The 23,510-nt window shown below is 43.4% G+C and overlaps 1 protein-coding gene across 4 annotated transcripts in view; it reads left to right on the forward strand.

Annotated features, from left to right (window-relative positions):
- ankrd13b (ankyrin repeat domain 13B) overlaps window positions 1–22,920 on the forward strand; it is a 41,098-nt gene extending 18,178 nt beyond the window's left edge. For 2 of the 4 annotated variants that reach the window (XM_063492451.1, XM_063492452.1), the window contains exons 3-16: window positions 440–575; window positions 1,605–1,729; window positions 2,697–2,745; window positions 2,983–3,126; window positions 3,957–4,197; window positions 6,732–6,798; window positions 7,547–7,628; window positions 10,732–10,796; window positions 11,725–11,861; window positions 12,753–12,910; window positions 13,170–13,358; window positions 16,219–16,382; window positions 18,979–19,055; window positions 21,177–22,920. In XM_063492451.1, coding sequence (XP_063348521.1) covers window positions 440–575; window positions 1,605–1,729; window positions 2,697–2,745; window positions 2,983–3,126; window positions 3,957–4,197; window positions 6,732–6,798; window positions 7,547–7,628; window positions 10,732–10,796; window positions 11,725–11,861; window positions 12,753–12,910; window positions 13,170–13,358; window positions 16,219–16,382; window positions 18,979–19,055; window positions 21,177–21,378 — 1,836 coding nt within the window. In that variant the 3' untranslated portion in view covers window positions 21,379–22,920. The remainder of the gene's footprint in view (window positions 1–439; window positions 576–1,604; window positions 1,730–2,696; window positions 2,746–2,982; window positions 3,127–3,956; window positions 4,198–6,731; window positions 6,799–7,546; window positions 7,629–10,731; window positions 10,797–11,724; window positions 11,862–12,752; window positions 12,911–13,169; window positions 13,359–16,218; window positions 16,383–18,978; window positions 19,056–21,176) is intronic. The other 2 variants (XM_063492453.1, XM_063492454.1) reach the window with 2 other exon arrangements.
- The last annotated feature ends 590 nt before the right edge of the window (window positions 22,921–23,510 follow it).

Here is a 23,510-nt window from a genome sequence, read left to right on the forward strand (position 1 = left end):
GCCCACATGTTTTTTTTCACCAAGACTCATACTGGAACACTCTCTGAAACTTTAGCTATTTTTCAAGTGTTCAGGAGCAGCAGACAGTATAACACATAAAATGCTGTGTGATACGTGTGTTTGTGGGTGTGTTTATGGGTCCAGAGGCCTGTTTAACCCAACACATCCAGCCCAGAAAATAAGTGGAGTACAGAAGTGTAGTGCCCAGCCATGTAGGAGTGGTGACAGATCAATTAGCGCCTGTCTCTCCCCGCATCTTTCTGCTGCTGCTGGCACAGTTGTGTCTCTATTATATGTTTTCCTGTTGCCACTCCTCTATCTGAGCCACAAGAGCATTACAGTGATACACAATTAACCCCAATTCCCACTCATACAGATCCTGCTTATTTTAACATTTAGGATTTTAACATCTTCCTCCGCCTCCTATTTTTGCATCCAGACCGATTTAGAGTCTCTGGACCCTCGCGGTCGTACTCCTCTTCACCTCGCTGTCACGCTGGGCCACCTGGACTGCGCCAGGGTCCTGCTGCAGCACGGCGCTGACGTTAGCAAGGAGAACCGCAACGGATGGACAGGTGAGTGTGTGCACATGCTGTGTGGAGGAAAACAGAGTTTATTTGTGGTAATGTGAGCAGTGCACAGCACGCATAAGCTGTATCTGGAGGGTGGTGGTACATTTTGGAAACTTAGTGACCTTATAATACATTTTATCGTATATATTTTTTGGGGGGGGGGGGGTCCTTTTGTTTTTTACGACATCACTTTCCACTGGCTTTTTCTTCTTTCTTTTTCCTTTTTTGTTTGGAAAATGAAAAACAAAATCTCATCTCTGCTGGCACAGTCAAAATTTGGTTTTGTGCTCTTGCAGTGGGAAGATAATGGAGTTTGAAATCAGTTCTTTTTTTGTAACTTTTTTTTTTCCATTTGTGCCCAAAATATGATCTCACCTTAAGTTTCTTGCTTTTGCTGTCATCTCCTCTCTTTTTTGTGGCTTTTTTCCCCTGACGTTGATGATTTAAGTGCAGTGCACTGAATCTAAGTTATTTCAATGAATCAATAGTTGAAAAATCTTGAGTCCATATATTTTGTTTACCTTTACCTGCTCACTTACCATCACAGTGGTAGCCCTGTCAAGAGTAAGTTTCACACATACCACACTAGTAAAACTGCTTCTGTTTTTTCCATTAGGCCAGAAAAATAGAGCTGCTCTTCTAGTTGTGAATGTGAAACTAATGCTACCAAGAGCAGTTCTCCATTGCATTATTTGCCTGGCTGTGTGAAACAAAGGAAGACATTATATCAGCACGCTAACCAAACAAGCATCATGCCTGTGTGATCGTTGCATCTTTAAAATGTCACACAAATACACACACCAGATAATATAGTGTGTGTGTGTTAGTTCAACTCACAAGATGTGCTGTTCAAGTGTAAGGACAGCTGATCAATGACGGGTGAGACGCAGTAATTGGTGGTTCCAGCTTCTCCTTTGGCCCACTTCAGTTTTGGCAGTTCTCGCTGCCCCCTTTAAATTGTTCATGTACATAAATTTTAGATGAAGCCTGAGTGACTGGTTCTGTTTTACTCTCCCTCTCTCTCTCTCTCAGTTCTTCAGGAGGCGGTGAGTACCAGAGATCCGGAGCTGGTGCGTCTCGTGCTTCGTTACCGTGACTACCAGAGGACTGCCAAGAGACTGGCGGGCATCCCCGTCCTGCTGGAGCGACTGCGCCAAGTGCGATTTCACACAAGCACCCATAAGCACACACACGCGCTGTAGTGCACAGGTTCATGAAATAAGTGTGCAAGCTATGTGGGTGATAAATATGGAAGCTATAAATGCATTTGAAATGTAAATAAGTCTTTTTCAAATTTACATGCAAATTTTTACATGCAAATTTGCTTTTCCCACAAGATTCTTTCTGAAGGTATTAATAGCTTTCTTTAACAAGGGCGATACACTCAAAGGATATGTCTCCATGTTGCAAAGCGCTCTCTCCCTCTAATCTGACTCATAGCTGTTCCCTAAGGACCTCAGGATTGCCCTGTTTGAAGGCACAAAAGCAGTGATGGACATGCCGAGGCTGCCAGTACAGGAGGTTAATGGTTAGAAGCCTGCAGCAGCAGATTGTGTTGGAGCTGCTGCACAAAACAGTGACAGCGATGCAGGGATCTGCCTCCAAACTGTCTGACTTCCTGTGTATCTGCTCCTGCTGGCTCCCTGATACACACAGTTATGCACACACTTCGGCATACTCTCATAGCAGACACAACACCCTCACACTGTGAAAACAGCAAAGAGCACTGGCACTCAAACGCACTCGCACACGAACCCGCGAGCGTTACACACATCCCATCCTTCTTCATCTGCCGCTGCTCTCACCCACATCATTGTCCTCTCCATCCCTCCATCCATCACTTCTATTATTAACACACACACACACACACATATGCAGACACTTCTCTGTTTCCAGTCCCTTCATCTTTGGCACAGACATCCCTGCTGCATTTATTTGCTTTACTTCTTTTTTTGTCTCTCCTCCTGCACATCTGTATTCTCCTCCCTCTGTCTGTTAATCTTTAACTTCATCACTCTCCACAACTCTCCCTCCATATCTTCCTCTTTATTGATGCTCAGTGTTTTCTCATTTTTATTCCTTTCTCTCTCTGTCTCCGCTCTCCTCCTCCTCCTCCACCCTAAGCAGGCCCAAGACTTCTATGTGGAGATGAAATGGGAGTTTACCAGCTGGGGTGAGTCCAGTCCTTGTGTCCAGTGATCCAGTAAAAGCCAGTACCAACCAGTCAGATCTAATAATTTTATCTGCCTCTTAGGCTAAAGACACCTGTTTTCAGTTGCATGTCAGAAAAGCATTTGTATTGTATGTGTAGGTTAGAATGGCTTAAATTTAAAAAATTCAAATGCAAAAAAGAAAACTGAGACCTAGCTCGGCATGGTTTGAGTCAAAGAGTGTCTGTATTCGTCCTTAGTGCCCCTGGTGTCTCGCATCTGCCCCAGTGACACATACAGAGTTTGGAAGAGTGGTCAGTGTCTCCGTGTTGACACCACCCTGATGGGATTTGAACAGATGACCTGGCAGAGAGGAAACCGGAGCTTCATTTTCAAGGGACAAGGTGAGAGTTTGAGCTCGACTGGCTCGCTATGTGTGAGGTGCACGCAGTGTGTCAAAATGCATTCAAAGAAAATGACACTGACTAGTGTTGGTATTTAAAAATAGAGGTGAAAGACAGACGAAACTGGGCGACGTGAGAACAACGAAAGCACAATTCAATTTGAATTTTTCTTTCGTTGCGTTTTTGCTGAGAATTATTTGCATAAGTGAAACAAACACGGTTTAATATCAAAATGAGTAGAGAGCAAACCCTCCTGTTTTTGTGCTAAGCTAAGCTAAACTAACTCGCTGCTTCCTGTGGCTTCATTGATCACAAAGGCATGAAGCTGGTATTGATTTCAAATGATTCTCATAAACCAAGACGATAATTGTGTTCCCTAAATTTATCTCCAATATGAGGTCAGATTTTCTCTCATTTGTACTTAACTTGTTTTTGTTTGTATCCTTTAAATCTCCCGTAGTGGGAAGTAGAGATGGGGAATCGATCCAATAATCGATCGTGTGTTTACCAGCGTTGGTAATGGTATGTAGCACAGTAGGATTGATACTTATTTCTATCCTCCAAGTTCAGTACGTAGCTCACTGAACTGTTGATGATGATTTATCTCATAAATCATGACACACTGGTCTCCCCTTCATGAGCTCCCTTTATAAGTTATAAGTATCAGTACTGATATTCGTATCGGCAATACTGGCCCTGTATTGACTTGGTATCAGGCAAGTATCTGTCTGTCTGTCTGTCTGTCTAAGCATCACAGATTTGTGGACTTCCTCACCTCAGTGAAAAGCTCTCAACTTTTCTCTTCCCTTCTCTCCCTGTCTTTCTCTCAGACTCCAGCGCAGAGGTGATGGAGGTCGACCACGACAGGCAGCTGGTGTTCTGTGAGACCTTGTGCGTGTCATCCCTCACAGCGCTCTCGCCGGGCAGGGGGAAGGGTGGTGCCTGCAGCAGCACCACAGCTGGGTTGGGCCTTCTGGGAGTAATGCAGCCCACTGACGAGCAGGTAGCGGCCCGGCTGTCTGCCCCAGTGGTGACCACGCAGCTGGACACCCGCAACATCGCGTTCGAGAGGTCAGAAGAAATACTGCTATGTACTGAACAAAGATATACAGGATGTGAAAAATCAAAGCTAATAAATAGCTTTAGCTCAGCCACAGGACTTGCTCCATTAATCTGCTGTTCTTTTTTTTTTTTTTGCTTTGTTTTGTTTTTTCCCCAGTGGAGAAAAATCACTCTTTTGTTGTTAGAGTTGAATTTCTGTCAGAGTTTCTCTGTTGCTGCCTCCTACACTGCAACCCACAGCTGAGTGGAACAAGTTCAGGCACGTTCTCTGGTGGCTGTCAAAATGCATTTCACAAAGTGTAGGAAAATACAAACCAAAGCTGCAGCAGTGGGAGGAAATGGACACAAGAAAAAGTCTCATAGAACAAACTGTTAAATTTCATTGAAGAGCACATATTTTTGGAATATTGTATCCAAAAATCTGGGAATATGTTCCTATCGCAAAAGTGCATTAAAATAGTTATTCTAAAATCCCGCTGTAGTTTAAAGTAAGACTGCAGAGCTTTTGAAAGAAGTAAAAACAATGTTCAAATAGCAGCAGCTGTCTTGTAATTCAGTCGCAGTCACACTGGGTCAATAGTAATCATTGTATTTTAATTTAACTACTCGCTTCTTCATCCTTTCTGTCTCTGTGTAACCTCAAAAGGCAAAAAGCGCCCAAATAAATTTGCAGGACTACGCTTGATGTGAAGGAACAAATTAGCTTCTGGCTGCCTGAATCGAGCTGGGGGCGCCTATAAAACAAGTAAAATGCAGTGGTGGGAAAAGACAAAAAGACTTGGACAAGAGACAGGCCGGACATAAGGTGGAGAGAAGAGTGGACCGAGCTGGGGGGAGGCAGGGGGGGTCATAGAGGACAAAATTCATCCTATTCTGGTTGGTTGGAGAGATAAGACTGATGTGACAGAGAGGAAAGGACGGGGGTAACGGAAGAGGGAGTTTTGTTTGGACAGAGAGGGATGGAGAAGAGAAAATGTAAAGAGATGAAACAAAAAAAGAATGAGCGCGAGGGACAGAACTAACGCTGGGACGTGGAGGTATGAGGGGAAGGCACACAATAAGAAAAATGGAGGGAAAGATGAATGGGTAGGAAGGCTGTGGGTGGGAAAGCACAATACAGAAGCCAGAAGAAAGAGATATTTGATCTTTTTTTGTGGCAGGAGGGGAAAAAGAGGAAGACGGTGATAGATAGGCGAGTGATGGAAAGGCAGCGGCGGCAGGAAGTGAATGTTAACAGATTAAAAGTGAGAAAGAAGACCGAGAGACAAATGACTCCAAGAAGTGAGCGAGGAGAGGTTGGGGGTGGGGTGGGGTGGGGTGGGGTAATTATCTCACTGTCAGACTTGCACCTTGGTGTCACCTCTGTGCATTTTACTCTGTCAGCATTCCTGTCCAGTAATGTATTTGTGATGCTTTACAGCAAACCGCTTCGTCAAGCATCCTAGACAGGGACACCTCAAAGCTCTGGAGTTATTACGTCTCTACGCAACTTTGCACACAAAAAATACAGCGTTGCAGTTTTACCGTTTTAAAAGTTGGATTCAAAGTAGAACAGTTTTGGGAACCCATGACAAGGACCTTGACAGCTGGCTAGCAGAGGAAACGGTATGCTTAGGCTACAGACTTTCCCTGATTGAGACAAATTCATGTGCCACTTTCCAAGGGGACATAAAAGGACTGTCGTGTATATTAGTTTGAAAGACATATTTTTCCGTTACTTCGGTGTATATATAAGATAAACTACCTTGGGAAGTGGATGGAAGATTATCATATGCCTTGGCAGTCGTTTGCATTCGTGTTTAGCGCTGGTCCTCTTGGGGTCTGTTTGGCCAACAATCATTTACAAAAATGCAACAGGCTGCAAGTTAGTCTGTGATGTTGCACTTAAACAAAACAATGCTAGTTTGTTTTTTTGTTTTTTTAGTAGTTCTAGCCTTGTTTATACTATTTAGCATGCTAACATTTTGCAAAGTACAGTTCAGGCTTGTGAGATTGCCAGTATTTTCCATTAAACTAAATCTTTTGATAATTATAACAGCTTATCCACAGAGGAGCAAATTTCCAAACAGCCCGTACAGTTGTTGTTGACGAAAATTTAAACAAAGTAGGATGGGAGACAGGCGTGACAGCTTTTTGAGCAACAACCCTTAGGAGAATTCTCCCAAATGTCATTGATAAAATAAAAAAATAAATAAATCTGATATTGTTTCACTAATAAACTTAAGAGCTGAAATGAATGGAATAACCATCCTTGAAAAGTGAGTTTTTGTGCTTTGAGGAATTCAGTGGCACGAATAAGTCACGAAGATGCAATATGGCTCGCTGACTTCTGGCAGGTTTGCTAATTGCACACTGAACTGCTCGTCTTCACTGGTGACAAACAAGGCCAGTGTTTTCAGGATTCCTCTTGTGAGGAAACTTGGTTTTTTGAGCTTCCTCTCCTGGGTACTGTGTCCTTAAGCTTAGATGTAACCGAACGCTGCTTTATTATGGCTTTGAGACGTGGGAGAGATGACCTGGGATGTGCTGAAACTGTGTTGCAGGAACAAGACGGGCATCCTGGGATGGAGGAGCGAGAAGACCGAGACGGTGAATGGATATGAAGCAAAGGTAAGCGGCTCGCTTATCTTACTGTCCAGAGAAAGCCCAGCCACTGTTTGATATTTGATATTCATTTTGATATTCCTTGAAAGTTCACTTAACTTGAAGGATTTCATTTCCTGAATGAATAAAATCCAGAGTTATTTCATGCTTTAAAAAAAAAAAACCATCAATCAAGATTCAGCAGCACCTAAAAGACCAGATGGCCTCTCAAATCAAGTTGAAAAAAAAAATACTACATTACCTTGTTACCTTGACCCCATTTGTTTTCTTTGTCCCCCTCGAGGGATCGATGGGAGGCAAGTGTCAGACTACCGGGCCATCTGTCACCGGTGGGTTTAAAAGCCCTTCAGATGGGCTCTACAGTAAAATACTGCTGTCTGGAAAGCATCTATTTTCTGCTTCATTGATTTAGAGTCGCAAACATAAACAGACAACATATACAGAACTGCTCTACCCCTGGAAGCTTTTAGTTCTTTATTTCAGTCGTGTGTAGTCAGTGTAAACTCAGTATCAGCAGCCTGCTCAATATTTAATCAGTGCCTGATTTTTATGGTCACTGTTGAGGAATTCCTGCATTTTGCTGTGGACTAGTCGGACTGCAGACTAGCAACTAGGGTGCACAAAAATCACGGCTTTAAGGGTTTTGCTTTATAGCTTGTATGGTGACAAGTTGTTTTTGGAATTATTGCTACAGTTATGAGGCGGTAAAGTGTGCGTGGACAGAAAAAAGGAGTTATGTGTCTTCCTCTTTCAGGTGTATGCAGCATCCAATGTTGAGCTGATTACCAGGACCAGAACCGACCATCTGTCAGACCAGAACAAGAACAAGATAAAAGGTAAGTCACTTCATCAGGATGTCGTCACGCCTCCGACCACTCAGGTGGGGAGGTTTTTTTGTTCCCCTGCAGCTGAATCTCTCCATTACGTCCTCCGCGCCGTTGTAACCCGCAGTCCAAGTGCCGAGACATGTCCGATAGAAGAGTCACCGATGACTAATCCCTCTCACCTGAGCTCGATGAGATCACCCCGAGGCTGCGGCTAACAGCCCGTAAAGTTCTCTCGGTGGCTCCGTCTCATTTTCTGGTTCACATCATAAATCAAACAGGATTAGCAGGTTTCCCTCTCTCCCTGGACCGTCGCTGTCATTCAGGATCAACCATCACGCGCTCTTCTGAGAGAGCTCCTCTCTCCCAGGTCACAATCCCCATCTGCGCTCTGCTAATATGCATGAGGAAAGTGTTCTCAGAGACGCTACACTGATTCCTGAATGAGTGACTCGGTCCATTTGCCCATTTCCTTGAGCTACTTTTCATCATTTTGTTAACGCTGTTAAAAATAAAATAAAAAAACCCTTTAAGTGCTATCTATATATCCTAGGAGAGGCACACACTGTATCATCAGCAGCTGTAGACAGATTAGATGACCAAAGGCTGAAATGTAGATCAGTGCTTTAAAAACCACAATATAGTGATGGACCTTTGCTCTGCTTTTAGTACTTATTCAGTTTCTGGTTTGATAAAGACAAACCGCACCACCACGTCCAAACCACACACTATCAAGCTGCTCACTTTTTTTTTGGTGCTCAGATCTAAATGAAAAGCAGCTTTTGAGTTTCTCCACTGTGGATCTTTTAAACCCCTAGATGTCTAATTTTCGCACTCAGTTTATTACTGTGAGGAGAAGGATCCTGGAGTTTATGATTGCAGATTTCACTTTTGGTATTTTGCAATATACAGCTTTTTAAAGTAGATGGGACTTGAACCATTAGAATCAGAATTAATTTAGATTTTTCCACCTTATTTAGTTGTTTATTCTCATTGTACAAGAAAGAAGTTTGATTTGAAGCCAAATCTTTATCCTCATTTGTCTGTATGTGAAGTCAATTTACATACAAGGACCCACCATATCTTAAAGACCTCCAAGTACCATATCACCCCAGTAGAGCACTTAACTCTCAGACTGCTGGCTTGTGTTGTTTCTGGGGTAGAATGGGAAGTAGAGCCCTCAGAGGTTTTAATAATAATAATGGATTGCATTTATATAGCGCTTTTCAGGGCCCTCAAAGCGCTTTACAATTCCACTATTCATTCACTGGTGGAGGCAAGCTACAGTTGTAGCCACAGCTGCCCTGGGGCAGACTGACAGAAGCGAGGCTGCCATATCGTGCCATCGGCCCCTCTGGCCATCACCAGTAGGTGAAGTGTCTTGCCCAAGGACACAACGACCAAGACTGTCCAAGCCGGGGCTCGAACCGGCAACCTTCCGGTTACAAGACAAACTGCCAACTCTTTGAGCCACGATCGTCCGTTTTGTCCTGTTAAAAGTGAGTTTTCCCTCCTCACTGTCATCAAGCACTTGCTTATAGGGAGTCATCTGATTGTTGGGGTTTCCTCTGTATTATTCTGGGCTCTTTGCCTTACATATGAAATCCCTTGAGGTAACTGATGTTGTGATTTAGTACTATGTAAATAAAATGTAAAATAATAGAACATTTTTTTAAACCCATGTAATCATAAAAAGCTGCCTGTGTATGGATAACTGAAAAGGTTATTTGGTGCGTCACTCATCATTTTTGAAGCACTGTTTCCTCAATAGTTAGTAAAGAGAGGGACAAGTTTCCACCTGTGTGATGTATAGGAGCACACAGTGATGTCATGGAAACGATGCAGCTCAAGACAGGGGAGGGTTTTCTTAGTCACCACCACCGAAAATGAAGTGACCTCATTTGCAAGTCCAGGTGATGTGGAAATAAGTGCCACTCCTACCCAAAGTGCAGTGTGAACAAGCTCACCGACAGTGTGTGGGCTGCAAACACACTCTCAGAGGAAAACAAATTATTTTGACCCAGTCTATATTTTGGGATGATAATCAACAACTTTTCTAAATCCATTGTAAGATGCCAGTGTTGAGTCTCTGCAGAAAACGGCTAAATTAGGTGCCAGTATATAGAAGAGGGTGTCATTTGGACACCAGGTCATTTCACCCAGTTAGGAACCTTCCTAAGCCAAAAAAAGATGATTCCACTTCACCCCACATGCTGACGGGGCCGGTCTGAGATGACAATAGAGTGGGGAAAAGGGAACACAGACATCTACAATAAATGCGCTTTAAAGTTTGACAAGCATGTTGAATGTCTTAGACTGGATTTTGGGTGATGAGCGAATGCCTCATGTGGTCCTGTAGCAGGAATTAGCTGTTAAGACCTCAAATATTCTCAAGATTCTTGTATTATCTTTTGATTTGTGTGACAAATGTGATTTTTTTTCTCCCATTACTGCTGTGCCTGTTTCCCAGAATAATGACGGTGACATATCTCCAAAAGTGATGCCCTCGCTCTCTTTTTTATTGGAGCACTAAAATCGTCGTCTTGAAGAAGTGCTATTCAACTGGCATCTTACATGGATGAGATAAAGAATTGAACTTTTTTCTGAGGAGGGGAAATATGTCTATGATTTAATGAACTATAGCAAAGCAGCGTGAGAGAGCCTCAGAGCAGGAAAAGGTCAAGTCAAGAGGTGGAAGTAGGAAAAGTAAGAACAATGTTGAGATTAAGGGCTTCTCGTTGTCCAGCTGTAGTCCGCAATTACTTACGTATCAGGTTCTGCTGTGAGATCTGCTGATATTTAGACTAGACCGCCTTTTTTGCTTCTATTCAATTAAGCTGGCTTGCCTTGGTTTGGTTCATGCTGGCTCCTAGTAGATAAGAGTGCATTACAAAAAGCTTCATGTAATGCAATAAGGCATCCTGAGCAGAGCATTATAGAGCAAAATGACACTGTGGACAGTTGCAGCGGCGATAAATGAGCCCACACAGAGGGCTGTGCAGTAATCTGAAGTAAATGTGTAAAACAAACAGAGCAGCATGTATTTTGTATGGATGTACTGTGATTATATAAGTGCATTTCTTTTACTTGTTGCTGCTGCTGTGTGTCTGAGCAGGTGGGAAGACTCCACTGCAGAACTTCCTCGGGATTGCAGAACAGCACATGGGGCCTAATAACGGGGTGAGCACACACTCGACTTGAACATCGTCACGTGAAACATGAACAGCAATCGGCACTGTGACTGTCATCGCTGTTTTCAGGGAAATTTCCTACCTTCTTGTGTTAGCGTTACCCCGCCCCCAACTCGATCGCCTCCTCTTTGGATGGTCAGGCAGTGTATGAATCCCGACTGTCGAGTCGACCGTGTCAACAGCAGAGGCTCCAAACCGCTCTCAGATATTGATTATGTTTTTTTAATTTGTTTCTGCTGCCGAGCACCAATGACTCATACCTCCCTGCTTCTCCTATTTCTGTATTCTGGCTCTTCACTCGCTTCCTCTCGCTGTCGCCTCTGCACATCATCATCCACACACACACACACCCCCAAAAAATTGAATTTGCCATTAAGTTATTTTGGGCAACAGATAAAATTGGTGCACAGACAATGAATGTATCCTGAGCTTGTGGCTTAGCACTGCAAAGACCCGCAAAGCAAAATCGGCTATTTTGCCAAACCGTAAACTTTAAAGAGGCACTTTGTCTTCTGTTTCACAACTCTTTGTTTGCCCGTAGCAGGAATGGGGGTTCCTACTTTTGACAGGTTTAGTCATGCGTCACACCGATATAGTTATTAATGCAGCGAGCCAGCCGCTGTAATGATGAATAGTGAAATAAGAAACCGCTTTATGAATTTTTTCACAACTTCTGGCTTGAGCTCGACTCCTTCAAAGAGTTGTTAAAAAATGCCAGTAGGTAAAAGGAAAGCCTTGAAATCTCTACAGAGCAGAGAATAGCAGAGAAAGTGAGTTTGAAAAGCCTCTGGTATTGATTAATAGAACAGAGTCGTTTTTCTCCAGCTGTAAAAGCTTCACTATCTTTAATACGGCGACATGTTATAGCTGGATCTTTTTTTTGTAAATTCATGTTATTCACTCCTCACTTTGCCCAGGCTCTGGTGACCCAGATGTCGTCCCCTGTGGTGACGAACCCCGCCGCGCTGACCGCCGAGGAATACTTCAACCCCAGCTCGACGACCACTCAGAGGGATATCGGCCACCCGTGCCAGCTCACAACCAAGACACAGAGGTGACACATGCCCACGAAAAAAGAAACAAAAAAACAAACCAAACATTCAGCCATGCGTAGAGCACAGTCGCCCTGAGTCGCAGAGTCGTTGTCAGAGCTGACAAAATGATGGACAGAGAAGAGCCAAGAGGAAAATCGGCCGTCCGCAGCAGCTGACCGCCGAGCTTCTGAGGTGAAAGGCAGTCAGATGACAGCGGCAGACAAACACTCAGGTTTTTACAAAGCTGGTGGAGAGTCGAGCAATTAGTGGGTTTCTGCAGTCGATCACTCAGCTCTGGCTCGATGACTCATGGCACATCATCTTCGCTCCAGCGTATTAACAAATGGAACAAAACAAAAAAGAAATGAAAGAACGCTTTCTGTGTCACTCAGGGAGAAAGAGCAAAAATCAAAAGAAGTGAAAATATGAACTCAATGAGGAAAGTAAAAGCAAATAAAAGAATGATCTGAGTGTTCAGGTGTTTTTTGTAACATAGCTGATGTTATTCCGCTGCCCACAAATCCAAGTTGTTGCTCTGTGTTTTGAGTCTTTTGGACATTTCCAGTACCATCGTTCTTCAAGCGGGTAATGAAAAGTTGCTGGACATCAGGAGGACGACGGGTCTGAGGTTGTAGAGCTGCCTCTCAATCTTGTGTTCATTCATTGGACAAATTAGAATATGAGAATCGATCGGCCTCGGTTTGAGAACGACTCAGCAGCTTGTGGACAGCCACTGTTAGCTGATGTGATCAATGTCTTTGTGCAGCTTGCTCCGGGCAAACATTTAACTGTCTGAGCAAGAGCATAAATTGCTTCAATTATGCTTTAGTCAGAAATGTATTTGCTGATATTTATTAATTAACTCTTTCTTCCTGCCTTCTTTCTTTTCCCATATGTGTGCTTGTTCCCAGGTTTAAAGCTAAGTTGTGGCTGTGTGAGTCCCACCCTCTTTCCCTGGCAGAACAAGTGGTGCCTATCATCGATCTCATGGCGATCTCGAACGCCCTGTTCGCTAAGCTGCGTGACTTCATCACTCTGCGTTTGCCGCCTGGCTTCCCTGTCAAGATTGGTGAGCACTGTGAGATTGAGACGGATGATGGGAGGGGGCTAAGATGTGTGCTGTTTAAATAAAGGGGGAGGGCGCAGTTATGGAAAGGTTGGAAAATGGACACAAAGATTAATGGAAAGTTAAGACATGTAGAGAAAGGGTGTAAAAAAAATGACCAAATTACTTATAAGATGTATCAATCATAAAATCAGAATAATTGATATAAAGGAGATGTGTGTTATTGGAGGATGGGGGTGAAATTTCTCTCCTCTCCTTACAGAGATCCCTCTCTACCACATCCTGAATGCCAGGATCACCTTTAGTAACCTGAATGGCTGTGAGGAGGGAGCCGGTGTCCGTGCTGACAACGAAGTGGTGGTGGAGGGCGAAAGACAGAGGGACACCCCGAGGACAGACACCCCTTCTCCGGGCAGCGACTCGTCCAGCGTCTCCAGCTCTAGTTCCACCAGTAAGCGCCTCAGCTGTAGAATGTCACCCCCTCCGTGGGACATGTAATCCTGCAGCAAGCTATCAGATTTAAAGATCATAACAAACTGTAGTCATTGGTTTATCTGCATAGAGACATATTTTACTTTAATGTCTGTAGCTTTATTGGACAGTATATAAAATGGATGTAACTACCATGACGTAATTCTCTCGAGTCTCCTTTAGATGTCTTCCAGATGAGCCTTTAGTTTTTTATTCAATATGATCGAAAACAAGTGACTGAGCCCATAAACTCATCAGGAAAGTGTTTGCAGTGGTCAGGGCACAAAGCTGTTTTCGCCTAGACTTCTATAGTAGTGGACGTTTTTTTTTTGCAACCACAGCTGTCGCCATCTGGTGGCCTTTAGATAGAGTGCAGGTTTTCAGGCGTGTATGCATTGGCTTCATTGTTCCAACCCAGAAGCTGCGTCTATCAGTTATACTGCTGCTGCGTAAGGCAAACAGCAGTGGTGACTAATACAGCCACACTCCTGACTTTGAACCTAAAAAACATCCAGTCCAATGCATCTGACATAGAAACCGCCTGCCTGTACTTTGCTATTTCTGGCAATGGGATACAACACCTCTGACTAACCAGTGTTTGCTGGGTGTTAATTACAGATACTCTAATTATACTAGGGATGGGTATTGATAAGATTTTCACGATTCCGATTCCATTTTCGATTCTGTTTAACGATTCGATTCTTTATCGATTCTCTTATCGATTCTTTTTAAAAAAGGAGAACACTAAGGTCGATTAGCTTAGAACTTTGTTTTATATCTTCTCTTTGAACAAGATAGAAATTTAGGAGTAACATGGCCTTACAAACCCAACAGTGAGATCTTAAGAGATCCAGCCTACGGCTCTTCAATGGGGTGTCACAGGGTCCCCAGGAAAAAAAATTGTAAATGTAAAATAATAAAATAAATATTCTTCTCTAGCAATAACAAAGTATAACATAAATTATTCTGTAGCAATTACACAAGAATATCCAGTAATGTCCCTGCCTACAATTAAACACATTCACTTACCGAATATCGGGGGCATCTCCTGTGGCAAATGGTGCAAGCCTTTTACCACAAACTTAGTCACTGCTCGGTGACAGTTGTCTATTCTGGCCTGAAAGGAGATGCTACCGGTAGACTGCAGCGAGAACTGCCAGCATCTGAGCCAGCCAGACTCTGTCTGTCTCTCTCATCATGGTCACCTAAATGCACAGTTATGGCAGGTTTTGTAATAAGGCAGATCGCGCTAACATAATATGCACTGTTAGTTGATTATTTACCTGCCGCATTAACGGGAGAGGACGTGCAAACGTTACTGCTGCTGCTGGGTTGAGATTCACGAGTCCGGAGCGGAATTAAAAACACGACATTCATTTAAGGTCATCGCGTGTTTTGTGAGCAAATGCTTTTGCATATTCGTACTGTTTCCTCCCTTAAATGAAATATCTACTTTGCAAGTATTGCAAGTTGCCCTGTTGTCATCCGTTCTCGTAAAGTATAACCAAACTTTTGAGCCGCCATGTTTCCTGCCAGGTAAATGACGCTCCGCAACGTGGTGACGTCATTCGGGGCGACTGGAATCGATAAGGGAATCGTTTGCAAAAGCGGCAAACAATTCCAAGGAATTGAAACAGTGGGAACCGGTTCTCAACAAGAACCGGTTTTCGATACCCATCCCTAAATTATACACTTTGGAAATTTCAGCTAATACACATTACTGTGCAAAGGTCTTGAGGGTATCCTCATGTCTTCATATGTTTCTAGGAAAATGGGAAGTAGGTGCAGCGATTTGCATGGAAAATGACAAGAGAGTTTTTACAATTCCAACGAGCTTCAAAGTCAATATTTGCTGTGACCACCTTTATTCTTCAACACAGCCTGAACTATCTTAGGAAGGTTTCTTTACATAGTCTTCAGTAATACTTCTCCAGGTTTCTTGCTGGACTTTTAAAGCTCTTTTCTGTGAAGATGATCCCACACACAGTAATGTTGAGGTCTGGGCTTTGGGAGCCCAGTGCATGATCAACAGTGTTCCATTGTGTGTGTTTTTTCTATCCAGGTATGATTTTACTGTATTGGAAGTGTGTTTGGGATCACCTTCATGCTGGAAAAAAATGAAGCTATGCCAGTCAAATGCTTTTTGAAAGAATCCCAACACCACTTAAATGAATCTCCAGATTATGACATCATATTTTACAGATGGCTGTACCTCTTTCCCGATCTTCTTCAGACATACTGATGATGATTTGAAGCAAACATTTCAAATCTGGGTTCATCACTCCATAAGACCTGTTGCCACTGATTCTAAGTGTAATTTAGCATACCTCAGCCTTTTCTTCCAACTTACGACCACTGATACCAGTCTCCTAGTAACAAAGTGTCTAATGTTACAATATAAAATTAGTTCTTATTGACTGTTATGTGTAGACACAACACGGATTCATACTTTGAGTTTTTGAGTTTGAATGATTCATTGGTGAGTATTTAGTGGCTAATGTCTCTGAAAATAGTCAGGTGCAAAAGTACACTTTATTACAGGCTTTGGGTCAATATACTGAGGTTTTGCCTCAATAGGTGACACATGTAAATCTGCAAATATGAAGTGTTTCCTGCCAGATTTGTCTACTTTCTCCCAAACTTCTGCTGAGTGACAGGCTGACACTTATAAATTTGTGCAATATCTGTTAATTCAGGGGTTTAAGTCTCCTCGTGCCTTCTTTTACTCAGAAAAAACACCTCTTGTGTTTTTCCGCTCCTCTCCTTTAGCCTCCTTTACTGCCAGATAACACTCCTTCCCATCTCTTGCCCTTTGCCTTCCCCCCCCCCGTGTGCTGCAGTGTCCTGTCGAGCCAGCGAGATTCCCCCGTGTGTGTTTGAGGCCCCACCTGGATACACCATGCTAGGAGGCAAACAGAGAGACAGCATGAGGGAGGAGGAGGAGGATCTGCTGCAGTTTGCCATACAGCAGAGCCTGCTGGAGGCTGGCTCCGAATACGATCAGGTGGCTTCAATGTGAAACTCCCGAGAGATTATCTTTTCTCTTCTGCAGGCAGCTTAAATCAGTGCTTAACTGGCTATTAGCGAAATCAAACTGCTTCATACGTTTTGCTCAGGCTACACATGCACAGTTAGCAATGATCCAGATAGCATAGTCGTTTAAAAAGCAAATTGCCCCTGAGACAAAACTAGACTACAGCAGGGTTCCTATTTCTAACTGAAGACTCTCAGTCTAGCTGGCTTTTATGACAGTTACATTGGCAGTCATCATCAGGTTGGAAGCTAAGGTTAGCTTCCTAAAAAATGAATGTTACACTTCATCATTTTTGATGGTGCTGTAGAGGTTGGGTGTATTCCCTGCATCCTATAAAGAGCAGCTGATTGTAGCCTACACATAGTGAATGAACCTGTGTCAGCATACTGGAAATGCTACACTGTGGATGAGCTGAATGAACATATATCTGTTTAAATCAAGCCCACAGACTAGCTAATGGATGACTTGGATGATGCTTAGGCAGTGCAGTTGCACGTTATGAAGTTCATAATTTATTAATTTATACAAAACAGTTAAATTTTTGATTCATATGGGACGCTCAAATTCATGTACCATAAATTCTTATTCTTCTCTGTCATTGGGTTGCCCAAATTGTACTAAGGGCTCAAAAAGTGTACCCTACCCCATTGCACCACGAGTAGCTGGAACCATTGTTGTCCAGTACTGTGTGTTCAGAGATGCTCTTCTGTGTCCTTTGGTGCCGTTCAATCAGCTAGCTCAAAGCAGTCAGGCCATAAACAAGGCATTTTTACCCAAATCTCAGACCATTCTCTTTAAACAGCAGAGATGTTTGTGTGGGAAAATCCCAGCAGATGAGCAGTTTCTGAAACGCTCAGACCAGCATGTCTCGCACCATCAACAATGACACATTTAAAGTTCCTTAAATCATCGTTCTTCCTCATTCTAATGCTCAATTTAAACTTCAGCGGATCATCTCGGCCGTCTCTGGCCAAATTCAGTCGCGGCCATGTAATCGGCTGATGAGACATTTGCATTAAGAAGCACTTGTGTGCATGTATATCTTTAGCAGCCTCTGAGGTGCATCTCTGCTGCAGAGAGATTCTGTCCAGATGAAACAATAGAAAATAACTCTCATGCTCTCATGAAAGGTTCGCCAAAACGTAAACTGATGTTTTGCAGTGTGTCTCGTTATGTGTTCCAAACATGTTAAATCTGATATGTCACACACAAATTCTGTGTCTGTTTAAACAGTAGACAGTGGAGATGCGGCTTTCCCATACTAATATGGTGCTGACGCGTTACTGTAATTAATGGCAGCAGAGTATGACATATCTGTGTGTATATTTCTATGAGCAGGCACAGGGAGCAAATGTGGAAAGTATTCTCCCTGCTTTTGAAATATACAGCGCAAATGGCAGCAATAAATTTAACCATAAGTCAAGCAAGACCAGACAAATATACGCAGCGAAGGAGGGAAAAAGTGAGCTGTTTTGAAAATAAAAAAACAATCAGTGCTGAAGTAAAATCAGTAAGTAGAATAAATTGGCTCTGATGTGTGGCGCACACTGCCTGAGGATCGGCGCTGTTTAAAATCCCAGAGATCCTCGGTCCTGATAGCCCTTGGCCTTCTTCCAGACGTTACAGAAAGTGAGGTATAAATAGGCTCTGTGAGACAGGTCAGAGAACATCCTCTGAGTTTTCTTAGCTGAAATACACAAGGGGAAGGAGCAGAGGAGGCAAGGGCACGGTTGCAGCTTAGGCTTTGTGCTGCAGTTTGTGCTCTCGTCTCCAGCAGCCTGCCATACCGAGCGCTTCCACCGCTGCGCCGCCGAGAAAGGTGACACTTTTAATTACTGCTCTAATACTGAAGCAGGACAGGTGTTAAAGGATCTCACCGCCGACACGCCGTGTTTTACAGAATTAACTGCTGTACAAATCTAGCTTACACTGTATCCTGTCATCTTCTAAAAAACAGCTTTTGTTCACAGCTTCCATATATTTCTATGACAGTGTGAAGCTGAATTTGAAACTTGAACGTCTATTTAAAGTTAAAGCCTCTGAGATTTTCTCGTTTTACCCTATCCCCACAATTGATGATTAGCAATGTTTTGTTTTTTTCACTCAAAAGCAGGAAAATTATTAAACTTAGGCTGAGAGGGAGGAGTGTCACAGGAAGCAGGAAATACAGCGTTAAAGGTATTAAAACTAGATTTTAAGGAGAGATCCTCATGATTAGGTAAGAATGCAGAAACCAGCTGAGAACTCAAGTTTCAAATCTCTGATGATTATGATGGCTATTAATATATGCTTATATATGGCATGTGTGCATGTATTTTATGTGAAGCCTAATATTTAACAAGTGATTCTCATCTTTATTAATCACTGGTAGCATTAAAACTGTGCGTGGACTTGAGTAGGACCTCAGCCAGGATCGATCATTTAGTTTACGACCAAGGCAGCGTCTCTACCATACGTTAACAGGAAGCTGCCTACAGGGAACGAGGATGCATTTGTTTTCCATGCACCGCTTCCTGCAGTGCTCCTTCACTGACTTCCTGTGCCGCCTTCTCTTTTGTGTGCCCAGGTGACCATCTGGGAGGCGCTGACCAACAGCAAGCCGGGGACTCACCCTCTGTCCTGCGACCCGAGTCGTGTCGAGAGGTCAGAATGAAAGCCTTTGTTTTATTTTCGGGGATTTTTAATGACACCCACGTGTTTGAGTTAGAGCTCTTTGTTATCGGGGACTTTCTTAGAAAGTCTGATAAAAGCGTCAGTGAATTAAAGAGAGCGGGACTTTCATTGTCAGCAGCGAGGGGAAAAAAGCCCCCGCATAAATCTCCTTGAGTGTCAGGATGAAGGCGATTATATCCTGCCATCCCTCCACCGCATTGTCTCTGACTTCCTCTCAGCTCTCTTATGTGTTGTTAATCTTCAGTGTCTCGCACTCCTCTGTGAATTTTTTTTCCTGTGGTTCTTTCCTCCCATACTTGACTCACATCCTGTATTCCTGTCCCATTCCCTGCTCTATTCTCTTATCCATCCTGCTATTCTCCCCCTCTCCTATCTGCTATCTGAGCTCCAGTGTGTGTGTGTGTGTGTGTGTGTGTGTGTGTGTGTGTGTGTGTGTGTGTGTGTGTGTGCGCGCGTGTGTGTGTGTGTGTGTGTGTGTGTGTGTGTGTGCGTGCGTGCTGGCAGTGCTGTAGTTGACTTTAGCCTCTGTTATCTTTAGACAGTGTTTCTCTCTCTGGGTGCCTTCCCTGTTTGCAGATGACTGGTTGGATTCACAGACTGTCCTATTCTCTTCGTCACTGCCTCCTCCCCAAGTCTTGCCATAGCAGTGTTTACTCGAGCCAAAGTTATAACCTGAGGGGAAAGTGTTGGACCTATAGACCGACACCAAGAGAAAGTTGCAAAGCTGTAAAAATAAGAACAGAATGCAATCTCATAAACCCAAATGTTACTGTAGAACACAGAAAATATGTCAGATATGGAAAAAATAAGCTAACATCTCAGCAGAGTGGAGGCAGATTGGCTCAGTGGAAGCGGGACTGGTCACTAGAGCAGAGCTGTCGGCATTGAGTTTGACAGCGTGGGAAAGAGGAAGTGATGTAAATAACAGACCAGCAGTCAGACACCCAGGAAAGCAGGCGGATCGCCCTTGATGAACTTAAGCATAAGTTTGATTTCTAAAGGGCACAGCGAGCCGTTTTCACAGACAGTGATTTCTGGAAGTGTTCCTGAGGCCATCCAGTGTTTTCCACAACAGAATCATGCCTGTTTTTAATGCAGTGCTGCCTGAGGGCCCAAAATCACAGGCCAGTACTGCTTTTCTGCCTTATCCAGAATTTTGGCAAATTGGTGAACGTCTTTACTCATGAGACACGCTGCCTGTCTTTTCCTACCCAGCCATCATACTAACCTGTTACCCAGTTAAACTAATCAGTTGCAAAATGTCCCTCCAGCTGTTTCTTTTTAGCATCACTTACTTCTTTTTTGCCTAACGTTTTTGAGATGTGTTGCTGTGGGGCATCAAGTTCCACATGAGCTAATACTTTTCTAAAGCAGTAAAATGTTTAACCGTTTGACATGTTTTCTGTGTTCCACTATAAATAAAGTTAGTGTCTATGAGATTTTCACGTCAGAGTCCCAAATTGTATTTTATTTGATGCTTTTTTTTGGCATTGGGGTTGCAGAGAGAAATGCTTGACTATTGTGTGTAGTGTCCTCAGAATGACTTAGCTGGAAAAAAAAAAGACAGTGACAGCTAAAATGCTTGACTCCAGGCTTTCTGTGTCCATCTTTTATATACAGTCTGTGGTAAAAACAGTTTGGTTTTTTTTTAGTATTTCGTGATAGAACTGAGCACAGTTATGGGGACCGCTGTGTCTCTTCTGAAGCCTTTGTCACAACTTGTTTTTAAATAAAGCGTTTACTAAGACTCCACAATGTAGTCTGCAGCTAATTTGAGTCGATAATAGTTTTCTCCCACCGTTCATCAAATCTGCAGAATGACAGACGGTAATAAATGGAATCAGGATGAGACAGATCCAGGTTTAAGTTCCGGTGAAGCGTTAGATTAAAAGACAAAGCAAAGTGTCATGATGAAAAGATAAACAGCAATCAGAGGAGATTCTCATAACCTGGCAACCCAGACCTCATTCATTATTAATGCATTGTGACTCACAGTGAAAGCATTGCTGACTTATCCTTATTATGAATGATGCCTACTGTGTGCCCACTGAGGAGGTTTTTAAACCCGTGTTTCCTCGCCCCTGTACGCAGCACCCCCCAGCACAAGCCCCGCCCCCCCACCAGCCTTTGCTCCACCCCCTCCAAGAAGAAGCCGACCACCTGCAGCTATGACGAGCAGCTGCGTATCGCCATGGAGATCTCAGCCCGGGAGCAGCAGGAGGCGGAGCTTCGGCAGCAGCAGGAGGAAGAGGAGCTGCAGCGCATCATCCAGCTGTCACTCATGGAGAAATGAGCCCCTCACCCCACACCCTCCCTCTGAACCAGGCGGGCCTGCCAGGGTGGGGGGTCTGGACTGAGGGGAGGTGGGAGGAAAAGGGCAGGTGTCCACTTAAAATCTTGGAAATTTAAAAAGAAAACCATCTTAGAGGTAACATCTGACCTGGCCGTCCCTCCCCTCGCCTCAGCCAGACCCTTTTCCCATGAAGCCATGAGGTCTGCCCGGCTTCACAAAGCCAGAGACGGACGTACGCCTGGTCTCTCTTCTGCCACATTGGCACTTTCTCGACAAGTGCCAGTTTACAACCAACGACACATCCGGTACAGTTTAACAGGAACTCCGTCTCGAATTAATGATTTCTTGGGGGGTGTTTTGCAAGTGTGCGTGTTTGTCTGTGCGTGTGTGTGCGTTTAAAACAAACCAGCTCAACGCACAGAAGGTCAATAAGGTCAACTAAACAGTTCCCCTAAATGTAGTGTGTCAGGCCACTCCAGCACCTAATGCACACTCACCCCACGATCCCGCCATCACTGAGCGCGTGTGGTTTTCAGTCCTGACTGCATTGAAGAGCGCAGCGGCGTGGAGAACGCCTTCCTCATTTGAAGGCCGACAAATAATCAGACTTCCTCAGTTTTTAATGAAAATTTTTAAAATGATGGACTAATGTGTTTCTTCTTCTTCTTCTCTTTTTTTTTTTGATTTGCACAAAATCCAGATGTACTGTACTTGTGGGTGAAGCACATATATGACTGTTAATGGATGTTTGAGTTTGAGCACAAAGTTTAAAACAAAAAAAGAAACCCAGGCCGGGGTCTAGTTTTAAACCCTGACGCCGGGCTTTGAAAGGAGCACAGTAATGATGAGACTCCCAGATGAACACTAGGTGTGTACTAACTATACTGTATGTGAAGTAGAGCATTTATTAATAAAAACAGTAACAGGAATAAAGGTTTGTATGTGGATCGTGGGTTAGAGAAGAGTTTTCTCTGTAAATTTGCTTTTTCTCACCTTACATGAGCTGATGGTTGTTTGTTTTTGTTTTTTTGTGAGTGTGTTTCTGTGCATTATAATGTTTCAGCATGGTCTGTACCCAATGGAAGGGGTGGGGGTCTTTTGTGACCTACGGCAAGTTTCACTGAGCAAAATTTTTTTTAAAAGCTGAAAACTAAAACCCAGTGTAAAATCACCCCTCAAATGTTCTCTTAAAAATTGGCAGGGTGCAAATGTAGATGAGCGCTGAGGGACTTGTTTTGTTTTTGTGTGGAGGATGACGAGAGCAGGGACACCTTATGCTCTGTTTTTTTTTTTAAATTAAGTGAGAAATGTAAAACTTTCACACTCCAGTATCAGCACAAACTGAGGATACCACCTTCTCTTTTCCTTCTGTAGTTCATGGTTCTAACCTTGCCCAGTTGGGTTAAGAAGTAAAAAAATGCTCCTTTTGTTTTTTACTTTTTGAAAAAATGTTGCAAAACGTTAAAAAAAGCACGGTGTTTTCATGACGTATGCTGGGAAGTGAATTGACATGATTTAAATAAAGGAAAATCTTTTTTTTTTGGAGAGCAATGTACAAATGTGTTATTTGATTTTTTTTTTCTTAAGCCTTTCAAATGCTCTGTAAATCCCTTCACCACCACCCCACACCACACACACACACGCGCGCATGCTACAGTTCTTCCACTGTTAAGTTCGTTTCGTGGTCCTCTCCAGTGGAGGACGGTGACAAAAGCAATTTATTTCACACGAGATTGGGGAATGCTGCGGCGTCTGTCAGCACCAGAGAGAGCTCATCTGTTTTTAGCAGCTGCCACCTTCATCATCGTCCCTGTGACATGGATTCCCAGAGCTGAAGAAGTCTGATCCAACTGGGTTGTTTTTTTGTTTTTTTTTGTTTGGCTTAAGTTATTTTAGGCTTACAAGGGAGAAAAAAAGGGGAGCAGATTAGAGGCTGTAAAACCTCCAAGAAACAGCACTCAGGACAGAGAAAGAGGACGAACCAGCAGTGCGCATTATGAAAAATACCAGGACTGTAGAAGGTACTGAGTGAAACGAATTTGCAAAGAGCTGCTGATATAAGTCGCGTTCAGAGCATCAGTATGCAAAGAGGAAGGATGCCAATCTCAGCCTTTCTCCTCTTCTGCTCCACT

Source organism: Pelmatolapia mariae, linkage group LG14, assembly GCF_036321145.2.
Source record: "Pelmatolapia mariae isolate MD_Pm_ZW linkage group LG14, Pm_UMD_F_2, whole genome shotgun sequence".
NCBI classification, from domain to species: Eukaryota; Metazoa; Chordata; class Actinopteri; order Cichliformes; family Cichlidae; genus Pelmatolapia; species Pelmatolapia mariae.